General features: G+C 39.3%; 1 protein-coding gene across 2 annotated transcripts in view; it reads left to right on the top strand.

Moving 5' to 3' along the window:
• Positions 1-11352: 11352 nt before the first annotated feature.
• Positions 11353-24549, top strand: part of LOC309479406 (uncharacterized protein) — a 31181-nt gene continuing 17984 nt past the window's right edge. Inside the window, exons 1-7 of one of the 2 annotated variants that reach the window (XM_082143533.1) lie at positions 11353-11798; positions 13374-13581; positions 14512-14619; positions 14699-14832; positions 16215-16388; positions 17617-17786; positions 20924-21142. In XM_082143533.1, coding sequence (XP_081999659.1) covers positions 13549-13581; positions 14512-14619; positions 14699-14832; positions 16215-16388; positions 17617-17786; positions 20924-21142 — 838 coding nt within the window. In that variant the 5' untranslated portion in view covers positions 11353-11798; positions 13374-13548. Of the gene's footprint in view, positions 12750-13373; positions 13582-14511; positions 14620-14698; positions 14833-16214; positions 16389-17616; positions 17787-20923; positions 21143-24549 lie in introns of both variants that reach the window. The other variant, XM_082143532.1, reaches the window with a different exon arrangement.

The raw sequence follows: 24549 nt of genomic DNA, 5'->3' as shown, positions 1-24549 counted from the left end.
TTGGTTATCTCAATACTTAATTGACGGCAGAACACGACGTTACATGCTCGTAGTTTCTTTTGCGTGATACAGGGTGCGCCACATTTGCGTGTGAAATTGAAGAGTGCGCGCCGCAAGCACACGGCTGACACGACAAGAAGTTCGTTTTTCTGAGTTTTACTGACATATAGCCTGACAACATCTCTTCTGACAGAGGACTGTGCGGCGGTGCTGACTGCGTTATTTATTTAAAAAAATGTTTTGCTGTGAGACTGTTTGCTTTTACGCGCAAATCCTGGAGATATTCTAAGACAGGCTGAAATCACTCACGAGGTGCGTCTCTGTGTGAGACAGATTTCAACAATCACCAGTCAGAGACAGCAGCAAAGCCGAAGCACGATGAAATATGGCAACTTATGATTTCGGGGGTTTACATAGGCTATTGTCCGGTTTCATATTTGTCAGTCAACTTTTCAAAACACATTCAGGGCTGAAGCCCCGGCAAAATCGGCTGACGCCGTGTCTGGGGGGGGGGGGGGGGGGGGGGGTTATGGTGTGGGGTTGTTTTACAGGGGTTGGGCTTGGCCCCTTAGTTCCAGTGGAAGGAACTCCTAATACTTCATTATAAGAAAACATTTTGGACAATAAGTGTCAAACAATGAAGTTAAATCTTTCTCATGCTATTATTAAGAGATTTTTTTTTTCCATCATTTTTGTTATGTCACACCATAAGACACATTTACAGTACAGTTCAGTAAAAATGTAACAAAAAGAAAAACAGAAAGAATTCTCAACCACTACATAAATATATGGGTTTTTAAAATGGTGTTTAACAAAACAAACAAACAAAACATTTAAATGCATATTTGAGGAGCCAACAGGAGTAGAGAAGGAAAAATGAAGACTAACACCAGAAACATCAGGCTGAAATGGCCATGAATCAGGGTGGTAATAACTGGAGACTCACCATCTGTCGGCTCGGACTCGAGCGCATCTGTGCCGGCTAGCGGCTCTACGCTGGGTGTGTATAGATGAGCCCGTGATTTGAGGGTTTGGAAGGAACGTTTCACAGCCTTACATCCTCTCCAGAGGAAGTTCTTCCCTTTTGTCTTTTTTTCTGCAAACAACAAATATTGATTAGAAACATCTGTTTTATTAGCACAGATTACAGCTCAATGATTCACTAGTTCATGTTCCAAGAACACTAGAGAAATGGGCTCGTTGCAAATGGGCGCCATGTTGGATTTCTGATCTAGCGAGTTTGTGCAGATGCAAAAAATCTGCGAACTTGCCCTTAAAAAATGTTGAAGGACAGCTTAATTTTGTCTATTTAACTGAACATGACTTTAAAGTCCTGACTTGTATTATCGCTATTTCCATATGGACATTTCTTTGTTGTGTCACAGTCACTTCTGGCAGATTAAAGGATATTTTATGATTGTAACCTTAAAGTGGCTTTGAAACTATATGTATTGTGAAAAGTACTAGATCTATGGTATTACTATGGTAAAACTGTATCCATGTTGTTATTTTTTTTGTTCAAACCATGGTTCAACTTAGTTTTATATTGCAGTAAACCTAAAGTAAAAGTATGGTAATCATAACTATAGTAATCATAAGTTTTTAACCCATGGTTAAATTTGTAGTTACGGTTTTATTACAACAATCATAGATAAACCTAACATAATTGTTGTAGTAAAACCATGGTTCATTGTGTTAGTTTCTATGGTTTTACAGCAAATACTGTGGTAAAAAGATGGCTAACCAGCGCCGCTGGTCGTATGCTGCTGGGACAATATAACAATGATGTTTTCTAGAGCACCATCTTCTCTATATTGTAAAAAACATTCTTCATCTCTAGCAAAGTTTCAAATATAAGCATCCTGTGCACCGAGAGCCCATTACAAGCCCAGTAATGCTGATATGCTGTGCTACATATAAGTCCTACCATTTGAGTCATTCCACGAAACCGGTATGATTTGAGTCCCTCTGACCTTTTTAAGTGTATTTTACCTATTGGGTCACCAAAATATATTCTTAAAAGCTTTTTGTATCAATTGAAATGTCTCCTTTAATAAAGTTTAAAAAATAATGACATACATATTATCTTTATATTAGAAATTATCTTGTTTTTTCAGTTGACACTGTTTTGTCATGTCCCTCATGGCCTTCTATGAAAGTGTACTTGGGATATGAATAATACAATTAGAAAAAAGTCCATACATTTTGCCATTCCCATGAATATCTATCTGTGCTTTTTTGCTGGTAATGTTTTTTCTCTAAGTAAATTGAAATTCATGATTATTCATTAAAATCACATTATTTAGTTCCGTCCCTCAGTAATTCCTCAACCCTGTTACACAAATCATTCTCCCCCATAAAACTAATGAACAGATCCTTATATGTGACATCAATAACAGGAATTAACATCATAGAAGTCTTCTGAACAACATTGTGTGTAGACACAGGCAAGTTACCACCTTCTTTTATAACTATAACTTATTTAGAATGTGATATTGTGGTTGTCAAGCTCAACGACTCAACCCTGTTACATCAAATAAAGATAGAATTCCATTTCAGGCTTTAGTATAGCATAAGTGTAAAATTATATGTAAATTTTACATTTACAATTACTGAATTAGTGTGAGGGACATATGATTAATAGGAAAATGTTGATTTCATTACAAATATATTTTATAATCATATTCAGAGAGCTCCCATAGTGTCCATAACGGGGTTGAAGACTAATAGTGCCCATATCTTAAAATAATTACCAATAATAATAGGTATTTAATGCCTGAGGTGGGAAAATATGTTTTTCTGGAAGTTAAATATGTGATTAATGTTGTGGGATGTTCAGAAAAGTAATACATATAAGTAAAAAATCCAAAAATGTGTAAGTCCAAATCGTACCGGTTTCGTGGAATGACTCATTTAAGTCGGATTCATTATGTGTTAGTTCTGATGTGTATTTACTCGGTACCTTTTGTGTGGTTCTGCCAAGCGGCTGTCCGGTCCTTCGCCTCCACGGACAAGCTGTCCAGCTTCACTGAGAACTTTGAAGACATAATATTTATATATAACTTTACTGAACTACAGTTATGATCACCTGAGCTGAAGATTCCGTCAAAGTAACTCAATTTATATCGTAAATATATTAAATGACACCGTATTCTGTCAGATTCTGAATCTCAACGAGCTGTGTAGACACTATTTTACTGTTGTTTAAAGCGGTAGATTGCGTTTGTAACACTTTCATCTGTTAGTGAGTCTGAGTCTGATAATCCCTGCTGAACTGAACAACTCAGCCTGTGACGTCCTATGGAACTCGACTGTGACGTCACATCTGCTGCTCTGCAGCGGTCAAACACGCATATTTAACCCTTGTGCATTGTTCAAATTCACTACCCTTTCATTATGTTCGTGGCTGAAAACAGCCACTACTTTAAACTGCTGTAAAAATGTATCAGATAAATATATATATGCATAAATCTATTAATCAACCTCAGTCCTGATCAAAACTACTAAATGTTTTAAAAAAATCAGGATTTTAACTCTTTAATTGCCAAATTCATAAATGATGTCACTGATTTGGGGGGAAAAAACACACAAAATGACTTATTTTCAATATAAAATGTGATTGTGGACTGGATTTTTTTTAACCTTTTATCACAGTCTTGGACATGTCAAAGATTAGAAACAACATTGGTTTTGATGCATTGTTAGTTTTTGTGCAGCATTCGATTTTAACTCATTTACTGTTCATGGCTGTTTTTGCCCCATTGACTTCCATTATAACCACATTTTTTGATTGCAAAGCCATGACACCATATAATCATGCATTTTTGATTGTTGGTGGTTTTCCCTGTTGGGAAGAGGTAAAATTTGTCATTTTTACTGTTGATAACCAGGTGGCACTATTAACCCTTTAGATAGGTCTGTGCAAAAAAAAGCTTAGTTTCTGGCTTTTACATGGCATGTATTCTGAATTTCGTTTCTGCAATCTGAAGGTCCGTTCTCCCACGTTTCTCTCAGGACACCCAACACCCCATGGGGCTGACGTCCATAAAGAAGTTCGAAGGGGAGAACCCTGTGGGGGCTTGCGGTACCTCGTGCAGAGCAAACAAGAGGTGTTTTTTTGGCGTCTTCGTGAACGAACTTCCAAATCATGGTTTTTAATGTGCGATTAAATCGTTCCACCTGTTTGTTTTTCTGTTTGTGGGTGATAGACACTGGTGCGAATCATTTATACAGTTCGCGTAAGGTTCGTAACATAAATGCCTTGCCTTGGTCAGTGAGAATCTCCTTCGGGATTCCCACTCGGGAGATTAAACGAGACATGTGCCTCTGCTTTTTATGGAAATGCTGCGGAGAGCCACTGCCTTGGTGGTCAGCCTCTCAATAACGCTCTGTTCCCCTGGTTCAGGCTCCAGTGGTCCCGGTTCCACCTCTCCCACCTGTGCGACGGCCCGCTCCCATACATTCTCTTTCCACAAGAGACATCCGTACATAAATACCCCAATAATTTACTAAAAGCAGTCCAATTTGTTCCCAAAATTACTGGATGTCCCCCATGCACACACCGTACCTGAACCATGCGGCTCTCATCCAATGCCTCGGGCTGAGTCAGGCTTTGATGGATCAAGGCTTGGTTGCATCCTGAATCCACCAACACCTGATAAGTACAAGCCAGCTTGATCTGAGGCAGCTTGCGGGACGTCTGGGACCTGGATCACCTCCATCACTGGACACCTAACAATAAAATGTCCCAAAACCCTGCAGTGCCAACAGACCGCCCCACCCCCCTAGTGGCAGGAAGTGGGTCAAGGGATTGGCATGGAGAGAGCGTCGGAAAAGGAGCTGATGCGGGCGCAGCTGCTATGAGCTGAGGCCGACCCGCTGAAGAAGGGCTCGTTTTAGGTCCTCGTAGACCCTGAGGTTCTGGACCGGTAGTTGCTGTGCTGCTATTTGCGCCTCTCTCCTGAGGCATATCGGCCAGTGGGATTGGGGCCACTCACATGCTCCTACAGTCCTCTCGAAGAGGTCCAGGAGCGCCTCCAGTTCGTCCCGAGGACCCTTCTTCACGAGAGGCACGGGAGTGGGCAGGGCTGATGTAGAGGGATTCCCCACAGCCCGAACCTCCCGGTCCATCTAGCTCCGGAACAGCTCGCGGTCCTCCTACTGCGCGTGGACAAGGGCCTGGAAACGGCGTTCCTGATCCTCCCTCATGTCCACCAGCGCCTGATGTTGCTCTTGATGGGGTCCCGCGAGCAAATGGATGACATCCGCAAATGGCGAACCTGACGGGGTTTGCATGACGGCATTCTTCTTCCTTCCCGGCTTCCGGCACCAGTGTAACAATGTACAGAGGAAGGAAGGAAGACAGGGTCGGCTTACTGAGACTCATCCTGATTATTTTAAACAAAAAGGAACATAACCAAACTCGTGCTCTCTGCGCTCTCAACAGCTTCTCAGTGACAGTCCTCAATAGTTTCCAGCTCTCATCGGCGGTCACAGTACAAGCTCTCAGATTGATCTCTCTCCTCTCGCTCACTGTTTCCCAGCAGTGTATTCATGGATTTCATCCGGTCCCTTTCCACAGGTGTATTAATCAAGCACAATGCAGTCTGCATTCATAATCTAGGTGCTTGATTTTATACACCTGTGGAAAGGGACCGGATGAAACCCATGAATATCTGGTCTCTCCACGCCAATTACTGCAACAAGACACAGGTGTTACTCATTTGCACTTGACCTACTTACTCACCGCTTGTTTCCCAACTCTCTCTCCCGTCGCAGACCTCGCTGAACCACACCCCCCACGCCACAACCATTTTCTCAAGACCGTGCAACAGTTAACCTGTTAAGCTGCAACGCCACTTTTGAAAAATCCCCAGAAATGACATACCCAAACTGAAACAGATACAGTTCATGAACCCTTTGCACTAAAAGCACAAGTATGATCTCATTTGAAAGCTGACACCTGGTAGTTTATTGTAAATGTAGAATTAATTATTGTCATAATGAAAAAAACATTTTTTAAATAGCTTCAAAGTTTTGTAAAGTTATTAGAAATTTATTTTTATTAAACATATTCATGAAAATAAAATTGAAGTGGGCCCTGGAGCAATCTAGAAATGCACTGCAGCTAAAGCCATATGTGTGACCATGTTATATTTAAAATCTGAAAATGATAAGTCTAAAACTCTGTATTTGGTTAAATGTTTTTCAAGATCATGTCAAATTACTTTATTTTGATTAGACTCTAAAAATGCTACTGATGTTTAGTCATCATCTAAGTCATCTATTCAGTCTATTGTCTCTATTGTTTTGTGGTGCAAACGAGCCCCATTCAGTCTCAGTCTCCCCAGTACACATTCACACACCTCTCCAGCCTGGTTATGGATCTAAATATGCATATCTTTTGTCTGCATTATAGTTACTAACGACTGGCTATTCACAGGCTATTCATAGGGTTTCAATCCCTAATTTATTTTATCAAAGTTCTCACTTATATTTGAAACTGTATCAAATGCACTAAAACATTTCAGAAAAGCATTACTATTTAGAAAAAAACCCCATAAAAGAATAACTTCTAGGTGACAGGTGCACCTGAGCTAGCTAGCATGTTAGCTTAGCACACCATCAATACACGACCATTTATGAGATTAAAACTATGTTTGTGCTTCAAACTTATTTTATAACGCAAGTCGATTGTTTTAAATAATCTTCTGTGATCTAATTTGGCTTCAGATAAAAAAAAAAATCAGAAAGAAAATATATTATTTATAGTATGCACGATGATAAAGTCTATATCGATTAGCATTACATTATAAATATAATCTATTATTATAAAAATACCTGGCATTGCTTGAAGAACAGTCAAATATCAAATATCATTTGCAATCATGTTTATTGTCTTCAAAACGTCTGTATCTGCATATTACAGCGATCTCTGTGTTAGCTTTGTGTGTAGCTGCTATCAGTGACGTCCTTGAAGGTCACATGATTATGGCTCTTCTTCATGTTCCATATATGGAGTATTATTGTGCATATAGCGCCCTCAGGCTATTGGTATGAATTGAAAACACAGAACATCTCAGTAAGAAGCGCTCATAATGATTACATCGACGCATTTGGGTATAAATTCAATAAATATTATTCCTGTCTATAGAAATATGATGTGAATCTATGAGAATATATCAATATTTCTCCAAGTCTGCACATTTTTGAGCTAAAAGCCCTGAGGGACGTTGTTTTGTGAATCGCTGTCATGACAACAGCACGGAGTTTTTTTTTCTGAATGGACCAGCTGACGCTCATAAATCATATTAAAGGTATCAACGCATTTTTCCATTTCATAACTCCTGACACAAAATAAGACATAACTGTCACTATAAGTTTCTCAGAATACAATAGTTGTCAAATACTGAAACTTGAGTCTTATATCTTTTTAATGATGTATAGTTTGTCAAGGTAAAACATTTAATCTGATAGTAACTTTGAACTAAATAAATAAAAAAACGCTTCAGTGCGCCGACGCACTGGTGAGGGTTAACAGGTTTTAACATCTTATAAATCTTGCAACTTTTATATATAAAAATGTAAGTACTTCAGTGTTCAGTTCATCTTTTTCCCTTAAAGGCTTGGCACTCATCTAGACAAACCGAATTGTAACATCTGTAATAAGCAGCATCTGATGGACAAGTGAGGATGAACAAACAAAAGACCCGGAAGGACTTACAGAACTATACTGAACTTTTATTCAAACATACAGACTAATAATACAAATAATAATGAAAAAGTAGGCCTATACTAATAGGGGAAAACCAACTATAAATTTTTTTAACAATGAGTACATTTTTTTATTAAAACATGAAAAACATTGTGATGAACAAAGTATAGCTAAATTTTTTTTCATAAATTTCATGTTTTGCAATAATATATCTTACTATATATTTAATAATTGCCTATATAAAGAAATACGGAAAATAAAGTTAAACAGAGTCACAATCTGTCTGCAATATTTAGGTGAACAAATAAATTGTAAAATATTGTTAAAATATATACAACAAAAAACTCAAGCTTTAAATGTATACTTTTTGTTCATTGTTGAACTACACACCTTTGTTCTGCACCAGCATCTCATTGTCTCATTAAATCACTGTATAGTGATAATTTACAGCAATCAAAACTCCTCTTTAAACGACAGTGATCTGTGGCTCGTTGTGTTGTGTTATGGGAGCCATACATTTCAGCATTAGCAAACTCACAAACGTTTTTGTCATTTAAAATCAGTACAACTGACCAACCATAACTCAAAATGATACAAAACTACTTAGTCAGACTAAATGGACATGCAAAATATATGAAAAAGAAATACTGACAAAGCCTTGTGATAAAGTATTTAATGCAACCATCAAACTATATACAATAAACACATAACAGAATAATGTGTACACTTGATTACCAATTTGTTGTAATTTGTCATTCAGTAGGATTTTTAAATGTCTCTCGGAATATTGTGAAATATTATTAGAATTTAAATAAACTGTTTTCTATGTGAATAATATAGTAAACTGTCATTTATATCCTGTGATCAAAGCTGAATTTTCAGATCCTGATCCTTCAGAAATCATTCTAATATGATGATTTGAGTATTATCAATGTTGAACACAGTTATGCTGCTTCATATTTCCGTGGAAACTGTGATACTTTTTCCAGGATTCTTTGATGAATAGAAAGTTCAGTGAACAGCCTTTATTTGCATTTATTAAATGTATGTACTTTTGTAACATTATAAATGTCTTTACTGTCCATTTTGATCAATTTAATGCGTCCTCCTTGATGAATTAAAGTCTTAATGATTAATTTCTAATAATCTTACCACATATGTTTGAATGCATTGCATTATTTCTACAAATAAGCATCAAAAACTCTTTAAACATTGATTTTAAAAAAATCATAAATTTTTCTTGATCATTAAATCATCATATTAGAGTGATTTCTGAAGGATCATGTGACACACTGAAGACTGGAGTAATGATGCTGAAAATTCAGCTTTGATCATAGGAATAAATTACATTTTAATATATATTCACATAGAAAACAGTTTATTTTAAATTGTAATAATGTTTCACAATATATTCTTTGGTGAGCACAAAATAACATTAAAATACCCTACTGATCCAAAACAGCTTTTTTTTCTTTTCTTTTTTTTTCTTTTTTTTTCTTTTTATTTCTTTTTTAAAAAAAATTTTATTATTATTTTTTTTATTGAGGAAATATCAAAACAAACAATAGAAATACAGTACATTTCAAATGCTAGGGGGAGGTACAGTCAGCATTATAGGAATACCTTAAAGAGTGTACATGCTTGCAGAATTCTAATAGCTTTTTGTTTCTTCGAGGGCAATATTGACTCAATATAAAGCTTCACTTCATTTTTAAATGCAAAAAAACACGGCTTTTTCCCTGAAAATTTGCATTTAGGAATGTGGAATTTAGCCATTAAAATAAAAAAAATAAAAAAATAAGTGCGGGGTTGTTTATCTTTTGAGTTTACAATACCTAGTAGAACAACTTTCCACAGTAATGTAAAATTTTCATCAACATTTCCAACAATGAAATAAAGTACATTTTGCCAAAAAAAAAAGACACAAAAGGGCAGTGCCAAAATAAATGAACAGCTGTCTCTGGCTTCTTTTTGCAAAAACTACAACTTTCATCAATATCTTTTTTTAAATTTGGTTAAATAGTGTTTAGCAGGGTATATTCTGTGAAGGAGTTTAAAAGATACTTCTTTAACCTTGTTTGTTAAGAGATAGCGATTGGGAAGAAGCCAGACTTTTTTCCAGTCAACATCACTCACAAACTGATTCCAGTAAGCAATAACATTTGGTCTCGAAACAACATCTTTCTGGAAAAGGGCTCTTATTGACCTGTTATAAATATAAGGACATGAGAAACATATTTTACCTACAAGGGACTGATTTGGTGAGAGGGGTGGAAGTTGCTGGTAATCTAATCTTTTTTGTTGTTTAAATAACATACATATTTTAGAAGAAATTGCTCCAAAAACAGTTGCAAATTCCCTTGGTTGATCCAATACAGCTTAATGTTAGTAAGAGTGACACTTGTCTGGCCACGCCTTTGGTTCTTCTTATTGGCTCAGCTTCAGTGACATCACTACAGGTTAACTAAGCCCCGCCCACATTGGCACAACTGACAGAAATGCAAGAGGTGAGATCACAGGTTTACACATTCCGGAGCAGAAGGAGGCGGTAATGCACATACAAACTGGATGACAACTGATGGAAGAAGAAGAAGAAGAAGAAGAAGAAGAAGGAGGAAATATGGCTCTAAACGTGTTCTTTCGTCAACAAACTCTTCTCCTGCATAGAGACAGAGCGCATTTAGGCCACGCCCACACCCAGGGGGAAAACAAACGAACTGTCTCCATTGACTTTGCATTGCGAGAGGCTGCCTCCTTGTCATTCCTTGCTTCTAACAAAAGACAGACAAATGCCTAAAAGCTGCTGTGTGACAAGGTGTACAGCAAACAAGCTAAAAAACCCAGAAATAAGTTTTTATTAGCTCTCGACCCCAAAAACCGTAATCGACAACACAGGATAGTTTATCTTACAGAAATATAATATATAAAACTGACATTTGGATATTTGACTCACCAGTGACCAAATGTTTAACTTACTGCACACGTAGTGTATTTTTAGTGCATACTGAGTGTCAGGATCCCACAATTGACCCATTCGTTCCAGCCTGTATCCACTTTTATGACCTCAAACGCTCGTTTTTTGGGGTCGACAGCTTATGAAAACTTATTTCTGGGTTTCTTAGCTTGTTTGCTGTACACCTTGTCACACATCAGCTTTTAGGCATTATTCTGTCTTTTGTTAGAAACAAGAAATGACAAGGAGGCAGCCTCTCGCAATGCAAAGTCAATCTTCTTCTTCTTCTTCTCAAGTTTAATGGCAGTTGGCAAACCAAACTTAAATGGTGAATGCAAAGTCAATGGAGACAGTTTGTTTGTTTTCCCCCTTGGTGGGCGTGGTCTTCAGATTATGACGCGTTGCGCTCTGTCTCAATACTTGAGCGGCACATGAGGAGTTTCTGGGTGTTTCTCCCTCATTTCTGCTAGTGGTCGACCGATATTGTTTTTTTGATGGCCGATATCTTAGAGAGCAGGGTGGCCGATGTAAAGCCGGTATTTTTATATAGCCTATACTTTATATTTATTTTAATCAATATTTAATAAAATATAAATCAATTACAAAACAAATCCTTAAAATAAACCTGCTTATACTGTAGATGGCAACTTCTTGAATCTGCCATTACAGTCATCTATTACAGTATTTCACAAATAAAGTAATTGTTTAAAAATATATGAATATGTGAATAAAAAGGAAGTAAACACTGTAACATTGCACTCAGTAATCTGGTAATATTGTGCGCACTGGTAATCATATTTTTTCAAATAAAGACAAGGTAACACTAATATTACATACAGCACACAGTGAAAACGATATGAATATGACACAGTGGGCAACTGGATATAGCACAGCATATTTTAAAATGAAGGATTTAAATTTTTTCGATCGTGTCTCCTGTGAAGCTGATCTTCTGTTCACATTCACTCACTTCACACGGACCGACCGTCCCTAACACGTTTATGCACACTTCACAAGATATCACAGCTGGATTCCATTAAATCTGCAATGAAATTAAATGTTTATTAGATATTCAGAGATTTGATTAAATGATGTAGATGCACATTTGCTGAATGTTGACGGTAAATGAAAGTATTTTAGCCTGATTGTTTGCCTTTTCTGTTACAAATAATATAAAAGCAACGCTTTACTTTTTACCAGTTCTGTCTAACAAAGTATTAGATATGACTGACAGAGATCGTAAACTAATGAAGACGGAGAATGTGAGTGAGCGCTGTGTGAGCAGGCGCTGGTGTTCTCAGCGCCACCCGTCAAAATAAAAGTCCCGCTTCCAACACATCGGCCTTGGCGATATATCGGTTGACCACTAATTTCTGCTTCAATCTCTTGATAAACTGTGGCATTTCTTTGTTGTTTAGAATCCAGTATTCCTGTAATTCTTTTGTCTTTTATGAGTTTAATGAAGAAATCTGTCTCGTCTTCTGTCCAAACACACCGCATCATCTACGTCAGCTGACCTGTAAATGCGCAAAAACTGTTTCCATTGCAGTTTTACGAAATATTCCTTTTTCGAACTGCCTGAAAAACCACCTCATGCAAGCGTTAACCTTTTTTTTTATATATATGGGAGTTTTTTCGAAATTGACACGTTTCCATTGGGCGTATTTTCAATTCACAATTTCAGTTTGTGCGATTTGAAGGGTAATGGAAATGTGGCTTATGTTCCGTAGCTCTTCTTTCTTTTAATGATCTTAATGCTGACACTTCTTTCTCACGTCCTTCTTCACAGGTTGACAACGTGTCCCGTTTCCTCCGGTACGTGCAGCCCACGGCGAGTGAGCCGTCCCTGGACTTCTTGTCTAAGAGCACAGAGACCCGGGACTTTCTGACGGCCCTGCAGCGCACCGACATGGGCACAACCACCTTCTATAGTTACATCAGGAGCATTATACGGTTCCTGGAATACCTGATGACAAGGCTGGATCTGTGCAGAACCGACCCAGAGCTCCGGTCCAAATGCCAGAGTTACACTGACACGCTGAAGACTGTATCCAAGACACATGACAAGACCTGGGATACGAGGTTACATGTTCATTTTGCATTGAGCTTTTTTTTTTTTTTTACTAATGTTATAAATACATGCATGCGTATATACGTACATAGATAGATAGATAGATAGATAGATAGATAGATAGATACTTTATTAATCCTCAGGAAACTAGGTTTGTTACAATAGCAGTAACCACATTTAATCCTCGCACACAGACAACATCAATCTCTCTACCTTACTACATTCATAAAACAAAAACGTTCACTAAAGCATTCTATACCCTATAATATTATAATGTTTCTTCTATTCTATATCTATTTAAAAAAATAAACTGCGTTAGACTTAACTGGGAAGGGTCACAGCACTTGCATATTGTTGTCCTATTGTTAGTTTAACTGCTTCTATTGTTCTCCTCATTTGTAAGTCGCTTTGGATAAAAGCATCTGCTAAATGATTAAATGTAATTTAAATAATATATTAACTAAAACATGCTATATCCTGTAATGATAATACTAAATCTGATACACAAACAAAATGATCTAAAGCATACAACCCCTATTTTAATAATACTAAGAACATAGGTTATGGTTGCTTCCTCACATAATCACAAGGGTGGTGTCTTTAATAACCTGTCTTGTTTGTTATGTTTAATCCAGTCACAGAAGGTTCAGTGAGAGAGCTCCCAGCATTAAAGATTGCCAGAGGATTTTAACAGTTGCGAAGTCAGACTTTCTCAGGATCCACGGGGATCTGCTGACGGGCACAGCGGTCTCATGCCCCGACAAGACCCTGTACTGCTATTACCTCCAGGCGCTCTTGGTCTTCCGGCACATGCAGCGTCCAGGAACCGTGACAGGATTGACCGTAAGTTCATCTACTTTAACCCTTGTGCGTCAATTAAAAAAAGTTACACATAGGTCCATAGAGGACAAAAAACCATAGAGGTCCATAGTTTCTGTGTCAAAAAACTGTCATAAAAAATTTAAGCTTGGTTGCACACACTTAAGTTTGGCCTCATTTTAAAGAAGACCCTCGGCAGATTATTGTTAAAGTAAAAGTTTAAAAAGTGAAAAGTTATAGAGGTTTAAGTTTATGAGCAATATTTTATATAAAATATATATTTTATGAAACATGTTGAACTCAAAAATCAAAGCCATGAATCTAAACAAGTTGTGCTCCAAATTTGAGGTTGAGATCCCAAAAAAAGAGCTTTCAGTGAGATATTGTTTGGGCGCAGTAACACATTTTCTCCATTAGATGCAGCAAAACTCCACTGATACACACAGTGGTTGGATTTGTGATTTGCAGTATAGTTTCTTTCTCTCAAATATTAAAAGCACATAAACGCACACACACACATTTTTTTATTACACACATACAAACCACACTCTGACATCCATACCAACACACCCACACAATTATAGCTGAATAATTTATCCAGTTGGCTCTATAGTATGCCGAAGCAGAAAAACAGAATAAAGCGAGTATTTGTTTTATAAGCCAAACCTGAGAAATGGCACCATCTGGGAACATTTTTACGTTTGAAGCCTTGCTAACAGAATGAAAGATTAAAAATTGCAGTTTTAATAGGTTTAAATTTTTGTCCAAAAGGTCCTGAGGAACTATTTTGTGTACCTCGGGGAATAGTAAAATTTCAAAAAAAATACACACCTGTGCCAAAATGTATACAGTTGGCATTTGCACAGACAAAATTATCAATTTAATGAGTTTGTTAACTCAGGATATGCTGGACACGTATGCAATATTAAACTAAACCTTTTCGATGTTTCCCAGGATGAGGACTGGGTGGAGCGGATCGCTCACGGTGGCAGGGTGGTGATCGGCGTAAGGAAGGAGAAAACTGCAAGCATACAAATAGCCTTGACACAAGAGGAGGAAGCTGTAAGTTTGAGCGTGATACAAACAGCAGATTGCACAGCGCCTGTGTTTTACATTCAGTAACTGTGGTGTTTCTCCGCAGTGTTTTCAGCTGTACTACAAGCAGATCAGGCCTGGGAACATCAGGCTCGAAACATTCTGCCAGGGTTTTTTCGTGTCGTCGTCCGGCGAGGCTGTTTCCAATGTGTCACATGACGTGTTCCACCTCCATGAAATGTACGTACTGTACCTACACAGATCCATGTGTAAATGGAGACACTTTACTATATCCTGTCAGTCACGGTTAGAGTTGGGTATCGTTTGAATTTCAACTATTCCGATTCCAATTGATCCTTTGCAGGGAGTTTGATTGACAGGCGATCTGACCAATCATAATCCGCCATTTATGTCCGACAAATCAGTCAGGAGAGTTACTAGATTAATGTTGGAGGATTTGAACCTGAAAAACGGAGTATACTGACGTCTTTCCGCGGTTAAAACAACATTCCTTCTTATGTTCATTCATGTTTATTTGATGCTATAAATTAACTAGAAGGAAGAGATGATCGGTTCACGAGAAGCTTTAACTGAGGCGCCACAGCGATCTGTCACGACACATTAAAGAGCCACAAAACGGTATTTATTGTTTAAATTTCTTTACAAAATGACCAAATTTGAAAGTTGAGACTTTGTTTCATATCAAAAGTAACCTGGTCTGTCCTGTTTGTCAGTGTGTTGTCAGTGTCCTCTCTGCTCTGCAATCATGCGCGATGTATTTTTCACTGTGTGAGAACATGGTGGGGCGTGAGAGCGGCATGGTTTGTCGGACATAGCAACAGTAATGTTGCGATCTTGCGAACGGTCAATTCTGCTTATCGATTCCTAATTTTGAATCCAGTAAGGTAAAAAAAAAAAAAAACTGGGATATCATTCACATTTAGTCTTACTGCAAAACATTTAGTTGTAGTTGAATATCTTGAACAAAAATCAACAGGCTAAAAATACCATAGCAAAAACTTGCCTAACTAATATAAATTTCAAGCATTATTAAAGACTAGTAAACACACACAGTAATTAAAAAAGAACTAATAAAATACTAGCAATCGCAACAAATAGATACAACTGAACAAAGATACGATTGAAACGGTGTTTTAAGATTTTCAGGTATTCAGGTACAAAAACTGTAATCAAAAGTAAAATAGCACTGCACTTTATAAATAAAATATACATTAGAAATATAGTTACAAAAGTTATCCAGTCAAGAATGAGCGAGTTTTCTCTATCTTTTGTTGTTTGATTAGTGTTATTATAGATTGCTGTCACTTTAAGAGTTGCCTAATCTACAGTAGAGAAACAACGATCTCCTATATCTTGAATGTGGACTGCAGTACCTATTTCCACCACTAGCTGTCATTCTTACAGACTGCACCTTCAATGTTTTAAAGTCATATTGAAATGCTCTCAAAGGAATCGATAAGAGGAATCGAAATTTACATTTTATAACAAGTATCCGATTCCTGACCAAGTATTCGATTCCATTCTATTCCAATCGATTTTCGATTCCCAACCCTAGTCACAGTCATATCACAGTTAACATTTGATGTGATGTTTTCTTCCAGGTATAAACTGGCCTGTGTGAAGAGTCAGGACGTGCGGAGGGCTTTTAGATCGGCTCCACAAAGCCTCCCGGTGCACAAACAGAGGGCCGTAAACCTGTACCTGTCCAATAACACTGGAAATCCAACGCCTCAGGACATCGTGGACGCCGCTGAGCTCCTCGACTCCTTGTCCGGGTCAGTCTCCACTCAACACATCACCTGGGGCCGGTTGCATAAGACGATAAGACTAGTCTTACAAGTTAGACATACATTTTTTTTTCTTTAAAGGGATAGTTCACCCATAGATCAAATTTACCCCATGATTTACTCATCCTCATGTCATCCTAGATGTATATAACATTCTTCTTTCAGACGAATACAATCAGAGTTACATTAAAACATGTCCCGGCTTTTTCAAGCTTTATAATGGCAGTGAATGGCTGTTTCTGTTTTGAGGTCAATAAAAAAAGCATCTATCCATCATAAAAGTGTCCCACACGGCTCTACGGGGGTTAATAAAGACCTTCTGAAGTGAAGCCATGTGTCAGTGTAAGAAAAATATCAATATTTAAAACTTTATCGACTAAAATAACTAGTTTCCGGCAGACGGCCGTACGCAAGTCGACTTACGCCACAAGAGTAACACTTGACGATGTATGACGTATGATGTAGGAGTAGCGTAAGCTTTGACGCCTCGCGCGGTTCAAACAAACAGGGCTGGGCAACAAACTCAAGCTCCTCCCACATTTAAAAAACTAATAATGTCGTTTTAGATGTCTAATTCGTGACTGGTGTTTTGCTCTCTCCTCTGCGCTTCAGCGTTCGTCATTTCATCATGCGTCGGGTCAGAGGTCACTCTTCTACCGTAAATCGATGCGTACGGCTGTCTGTCAGAAACTAGTTATTTTAGTCGATAAAGTTTTAAATATGGATATTTTTCTTAACACTAACACATCGCTTCACTTCAGAAGGCCTTTATTAACCCCCGCAGAGTCGTGTGGAGTTCGTTTATGATGGATAAATGCTTTTTTTTATGTGCTTCAAAACATAAACAGCCATTCACTGCCATTATAAGGCTTGGAAGAGCCAGGACATTTTTAATATAACTCAGATTGTATTCGTCTGAAAGAAGAAAGTCATATACTCCTAGGATGACTTCATGGTGAGTAAATCATGGGCTAATTTTCATTTTGGGGTGAACTATCCCATTAAGACTGTTCATAGGTTTTTTTTTTTTTTTTTTGGTTACATCAAAACGTAGATTAGCCTAATTTGATACAGAAAATTAAAACGGACTGCCACTGACTAACTGCTAGTGGTCACACTAGAACTTAAGATAATGTCTTAACATAATGGCTATGTTTATACAACTGGTCCTTTTTATACAAGTGTTTTTTCTTATATTTATTCATCACTAATACAGTGCTTCCTCGGACGACGACACCTCATTGGCTGAACTGAGTTCTGCTGGATCCAGGATAGAGGAACACGCTTCACGAAAAGATTTCGTCGACTCGGGTTTTCCAGAAGACCGTGTGCTTTATGATAAGTGGCGAGCCTCCCAGTACAAACAGAGAGAGCAAGATCTGCTGTGTGAGTCTCAAAATACACCAATACAGCATTGACACGACACAAACTAGGCCATTAAAGGGATAGTTCACCCCAAAAAATGAAAATTACCCCATGATTTACTCACCCTCAAGTCATCCTAGGTATATGACTATCTTCTTTCAGACGAACACAATCAGAGTTATATAAAAAAATATCCTGGCTAATCCAAGATTTATAATGGCATCATTATAAAAATCATTAAATATCATTTATAATGAATGGGAGCCTAAAATTTGAAGCCCAAAAAAGCGCATCCATCCATTATAGAAGTAATCCATACGACTACGGGGGTTATTAAAGGCTTTCTGAAGCAAAGCCATGCGACTACGGGGGTTATTAAAGGCTTTCTGAAGCAAAGCCATGCGTATGTGTAAGGAAAATATCTAAGTCAGAGTCCAACGGGGACCAGAGAGAGTCGGAGCCCGCAAAGGGATATCTAGTGGTTTGGACCCTTCAGGGGCCGAGGCCTCTCAGATGGAAAGCACTCGTGCCTGCAGTGCTGGCACTTCCAAGTTATAATATCTTACAAAAGTGGATGGCGAAGACCAGCCGGCCGCTGCACAAATGTCTTCAGTTGGTCCAAGCCCATGAAGAGGCCATACCCCTTGTGGAATGAGCCCTGACGCCTATTGGGACATTGCATGCCCTTTGAGGCGTAGGCTAAAGAGGTAGCATCCACTATCCATCTTGATAATCTCTGTTTCGTGACTGGAAGCCCTTTGGTCCGGCCGCCGAAGCATACAAAGAGCTGTTCTGACTGTCTGAATGAGGCAGAACACTCCAGATAAAAGCTGAGAGCCCTAACAGGGCAGAGTAGACTCAATTCTATATCGTCTTCCAGTGAGGGAAGCGCCGATAGCGAAATGACCTGGGCTCTGAACGGGGCTGAGAGCACCTTAGGTACATAACCATGTCTTGGCCTGAGGACGACCTTGGAGTCGTTAGGCCCGAATTTGAGACCAGAAGCGTTCATAGAGAGCGCTTGCAAGTCGCCCACTCGCTTGACCGATGCTAGTGCTAGCAGGAGTGCAGTCTTAAGTGAGAGAGGCTTTAATTCAGCCAACTGAAGCGGCTCGAAAGGGGGTCCCTTAAGGGCCCTGAGAACCGTGGATAGGTCCCAGGCAGGTATAGAGGGGGGTCGAGGCGCGTTAAGCCTCCTGGTCCCTTTAAGGAAGCGCATGACCAGGTCGGTTCCTTCCCAAGGACTGGCCGGCCACAGGAGCATGGAAGGCTGCTATGGCCGCCACGTATACTTTGAGCATGGAGGGGGTCCGGCCCGTGTCCATCAGCTCTTGCAGAAAGGAAAGTACTGATGGTACATCACATGAATAAGGGTCAAGGTCCCGAGCTGCACACCAGCCGGAGAACGCTGACCATTTAAGAGCGTAGATAGTACTCGGTAGCCTCGGTGATAGTGTTTAGGACCTTTTCCGGGAGGTTCCCGGATACCGGTTGAGGGGCCATACATGAAGGGCCCACAAGTCGGGATGAGGGTGCCAAATTGTTCTGTTCGCCTGTGTGAGGAGATCCTGTGATATGACTGTGACTATGGTTGGGAATCGAAAAATCGATTCCAATTCTGGAATCGAATACTTGGTCAGGAATCGGATACTTGTTATAAAATTTAAATTTCGATTCCTCTTATCGATTCCTTTGTGAAACCATTCAAGTGCAAGATGACTTGCTTTTATGTGCTGCATGCATGTGTAACTATATTGGTCAACTGTGCATAGTGACAGCAGCTAATAACACTACTCAAACAACAAAGACAAAGAGAAAATTCACTTGTTTTTGACTGAATAACTTTTATTTGTAATGTATATTTTACTTCTAAAGTGCAGTGCTATTTTACATTTGATTACAGTCAGTGTTGCCAGATGTACGATAATTATCGTATTTGTACGATAATTTTGACCTCTGTACGATCAATAATGAAAAAAATCCCATAATGTACGATAATTTCAGAGTTTTCAGTCGTTCGTCCAAACACACATCCTACCGCTTCTCTCTCTGACCCCGAATCATTTCGCAGGCACGCCTGCCTGCACGCAAGCACGTATACACACACACACAGGCACCACACACACACACAGGCACCACACGGTGTCGCCCGCACGTCAACACTACAGTTTTGCCGAAGAACTGTCTATGGTTTAGATCAGTTTCACAAAACGAAGCAGTAAAGTGCTAAAAAAAAAATGAGTTCAGAAAGGGAAGGTGAGGACAGTGTATCAGTTTCTCTCTGTATCATAGTTTAATTATGGTCTAGTTCAAAATGTGGACTTTCGGCATATCTTTTGCACTTTGGCAAAAAAAAGTTAAGTAGCCAGACTTCCTCCAGTTAGTGTGAGCGTATACACAGCTTGTTTAAATTGGCTGTAAAATTATTTGGAAAATAAAATTGTTGGAAAATAGCTATATTTTATTCGTTTGGTTCGTGTACGATAATTTTGAGGTTTTGGTACGATACTTCGACATTTCTAATCTGGCAACACTGATTACAGTTTCTGTTCCTGAATACCTGAAAATCTTAAAACACTGTTTATTTCAATCGTATCTTTGTTCAGTTGTAACTTTTTTTTGCGATTTGCTCATTTTTTACTTGTTCTTTTTTTAATTACTGAGTGTTTACTTGCCTTTTAATAATGCTTACAATTTATATTAGTTAGGCTAGTTGTTTTTCTATGGTATTTTTAAACCACAGGCAAAATTCCTTGTGTAAGTGTTCTTTAGCCTGTTGATTTTTGTTCATGATATTCAGCTACAATTAAATGTTTTGCAATAAGACTAAACGTGAATTATATTAAAAAAAATGTTGTGTGTTTTTTTTACCTTATTGGAATCGAAATTGGGAAACGGAATCGTTAAAATTAAAACGATACCCAACCCTACGGATGGATGCACTTTTTTGGGGCTCCCATTCACTGCTATTATAAAGCTTGGAAGAGCCAGGATATTGTTTATATAACTCAGATTGTATTCGTCTGAAAGAAGAATGTCATATACACCTAGGATGACTAGATGGTGAATAAATCATGAGGTTATTACCACTTTTGGGTGAACTAACCCATTAATTCACCGTGACTCGAATGAGTTAAGTTATGTAACTCTTTCTTCAGCACACTTCACACACAGCAAGGCTTCAGCTGGAAAGGTGGCGAGGCTGATTGCGCAGGAGGGGTGGAAGACCAACTCCCCGAAGCCAGAAGAGGTCGAGAGGTTGTGGAAACCAGCTCCTCCAGACAGCATTGAGGCAAATCAGGTTATAATAAAGTGTGTGTCTGAGCAGACCTGGACCGGGCTGGCCGTCAAGAACTTCGGTGACGAGCACGGTCTAGGTAAGAAGAGCTTTCATTTTCCTTCTAAGGAGAGAAAATATACATTTTAGCAACTGTTACAGGGTGGCCACGGGTCCTTAATGGCCCCCGAAATCAAAATGTACGTTTTTCTTTTTTTTAGCTTTTATAAATGTTAGCCTTAAGGTTATGAATAAGCTGGTGTGTTCCAAAACAATGACAAAATTCGCATTTAGGAGATGAGTACAATTTATTCACACCTCTACTATTGAATCATCAGCGCTCGGATTCGCTGTCAAGTACAACTCGCAGTCTGTGAGGTCAACTAAACACTATTGGCTATTTGAAAAGGGGGAGGAGCCGTTCAATATGTCCCGCCATAACTTCCTGTTTCAGTGGAAATCACGTCAACGCATCAAACAAAGCTGCGCGATCTTAGGCACTTCAGTGGGCCTTTAAAAAGTTTAAAAAAAAATTTTATTGCAGTTGTAATTTTGCAGTACACAGTATTTTGTTTAATTGGTAACAGCTCTATAGTGCAAATGTAAGAATTTGACATGAAAGATACATTTAAAGGGGTCATATAATGGTACATGCACAAATTTACAAGTTGATTGCACTGAAATGTGTGTTGGCAGTGCCTGTACACAACCATCATAAAATGATAAAAATCCATCCAGTGTTTTTTTATTTTTATCTTCTTATATGTTTTCCCCTGTCTCATATCAAGCCGTTCGACCGTGTGACGTCACACGGTCGGACGCCCCTCCCACGATTGTTGATTGACAGCAGCGTTTCAAATCAGACCCGCCCTCGCTCGTGAGCGAGCTGTCAGTCATCATAGTCTGCGCGTCATTGTTGATACTCACTGGAGCACTGTCTATGAGCAGAATGGCATTTAAGCGATTGTGGTGTTCTGTTCTTGGGTGTAATAAGGAACACATCAGTCATTTTGATGTTCATAAATCCGAACCGCTGAAGACGCAGTGGCTGAGGCTGCGTTCGAAACCGCATACTCAATGAGAAGGTACTTAATTTCAATAAGTACTTACTTAACGAGCGCTAAAAGAGTATGTACTTTATAGCCAGATCTCGTTGAGTATGAATGCGAACCGGACATCTGCCATGTTGACGTTATCATGTGACCTACGACGCGTTATCACACGCGCAACAACTTAAAAGATTTGAACGACACGTTTAATTCATCTATCTGTAAATATCTTGATATTGATTCAACTTACTCATTTTGTGGTCTTTTTGAAGAAACTGCTGCCCATTTATTTTATGAATACATTTAGGGTTGATTTAAGTTCTTAACCCTACTAATGTGACCCACCGTTTTATCCCTAACGATATTATTTATTTTTATTACGAAATACCAAAATTGTCATCTCTTGAATATGTTGTTAATTTTTAAAAATTTTATATCCAAACATTTTCATCCACACGCAAAAGTGGCTGCTTTATGTTTTCCTCTTTTTCTTGTTGAATTTAACTCTCGTTTCATCCTTCAGGCCTAGGCCTATAAATAACAAAAAGATGGTTTTTAAAAAATTTATTATAATGAATTATTTAAGAAAATGTATATTAAGATATTCAACCTTGTAGGTTCTTTTTTCCTGTGTAAAAAATCTCATATTATGTATGCAAACCCATAATATATACCTCATAACATCAGTAACTCGACAGCCCTACCTATAATGGTTTTCCTCAGCTTTTGTAATGTCTGCACAGAGGGCAGCTGTGCGAAGATTCGCCTTTGGAGAAAACGGTTGATTTTGTACTCGAAAAATTTAAGTATCATTAATATTAAAATTAATATTACCTCAGAATGAATTGCATTGATATCCCACCCCAAAACATACAATAATAACAATGATAAATGCTGACCAATACTTAATTATATGACTTTTTACTGAAAATGATATAATTCAATAAAACAAACATAGCTATGCATGATTGAATACACTCTAGATGTGTATATAATGAACATATCTACATTTTCTTTCAAACAATTAAATAAAACATTAATTAAATAATTATATTTTATTTACTGACAACAATGAGAAATATTAATAAATTAGTAAAAGAATGAATGAAAGTCACCATCACACAATAAACAAATACATATACAAGTCAACACATGAAACAAAGCTTTATTCAAACTACAATCATGTATGTAGGCTACAGGCGCTGAACCCCAAATCCTTCTGCCATCTCAACACAGCGGTTCCCAGTGGAGTGATGGAGGGTCTCGTAAGGGCAGGTGGAGTGATGGAGGGTCTCGTAAGGACAGGTGGAGTGATGGAGGGTCTCGTAAGGACAGGTGGAGTGATGGAGGGACTCGTAAGGGCAGGTGGAGTGATGGAGGGTCTCGTAAGGGCAGGTGGAGTGATGGAGGGTCTCGTAAGGACAGGTGGAGTGATGGAGGGTCTCGTAAGGGCGGGTGGAGTGATGGAGGGTCTCGTAAGGGCGGGTGGAGTGATGGAGGGTCTCGTAAGGGCGGGTGGAGTGATGGAGGGACTCGTAAGGGCAGGTGGAGTGATGGAGGGTCTCGTAAGGACAGGTGGAGTGATGGAGGGTCTCGTAAGGACAGGTGGAGTGATGGAGGGTCTCGTAAGGAGTGATGGAGGGTCTCGTAAGGGCAGGTGGAGTGATGGAGGGACTCGTAAGGAGTGATGGAGGGTCTCGTAAGGGCAGGTGGAGTGATGGAGGGACTCGTAAGGGCAGGTGGAGTGATGGAGGGACTCGTAAGGAGTGATGGAGGGACTCGTAAGGGCAGGTGGAGTGATGGAGGGTCTCGTAAGGAGTGATGGAGGGTCTCGTAAGGGCAGGTGGAGTGATGGAGGGTCTCGTAAGGACAGGTGGAGTGATGGAGGGTCTCGTAAGGGCAGGTGGAGTGATGGAGGGTCTCGTAAGGGCAGGTGGAGTGATGGAGGGACTCGTAAGGAGTGATGGAGGGACTCGTAAGGGCAGGTGGAGTGATGGAGGGTCTCGTAAGGAGTGATGGAGGGTCTCGTAAGGAGTGATGGAGTGATGGAGGGTCTCGTAAGGACAGGTGGAGTGATGGAGGGTCTCGTAAGGGCAGGTGGAGTGATGGAGGGTCTCGTAAGGACAGGTGGAGTGATGGAGGGTCTCGTAAGGACAGGTGGAGTGATGGAGGGTCTCGTAAGGGCAGGTGGAGTGATGGAGGGTCTCGTAAGGAGTGATGGAGGGTCTCGTAAGGGCAGGTGGAGTGATGGAGGGTCTCGTAAGGAGTGATGGAGGGTCTCGTAAGGGCAGGTGGAGTGATGGAGGGTCTCGTAAGGAGTGATGGAGGGTCTCGTAAGGGCAGGTGGAGTGATGGAGGGTCTCGTAAGGAGTGATGGAGGGTCTCGTAAGGGCAGGTGGAGTGATGGAGGGTCTCGTAAGGACAGGTGGAGTGATGGAGGGTCTCGTAAGGGCAGGTG

The sequence above is a fragment of the Leuciscus leuciscus genome (assembly GCF_965113295.1).
Source record: "Leuciscus leuciscus genome assembly, chromosome: 17".
Lineage (NCBI taxonomy): Eukaryota > Metazoa > Chordata > Actinopteri > Cypriniformes > Leuciscidae > Leuciscus > Leuciscus leuciscus.
Note: the sequence above shows the minus strand (reverse complement) of the source record. Positions and strands in the feature narration are given on the sequence as shown.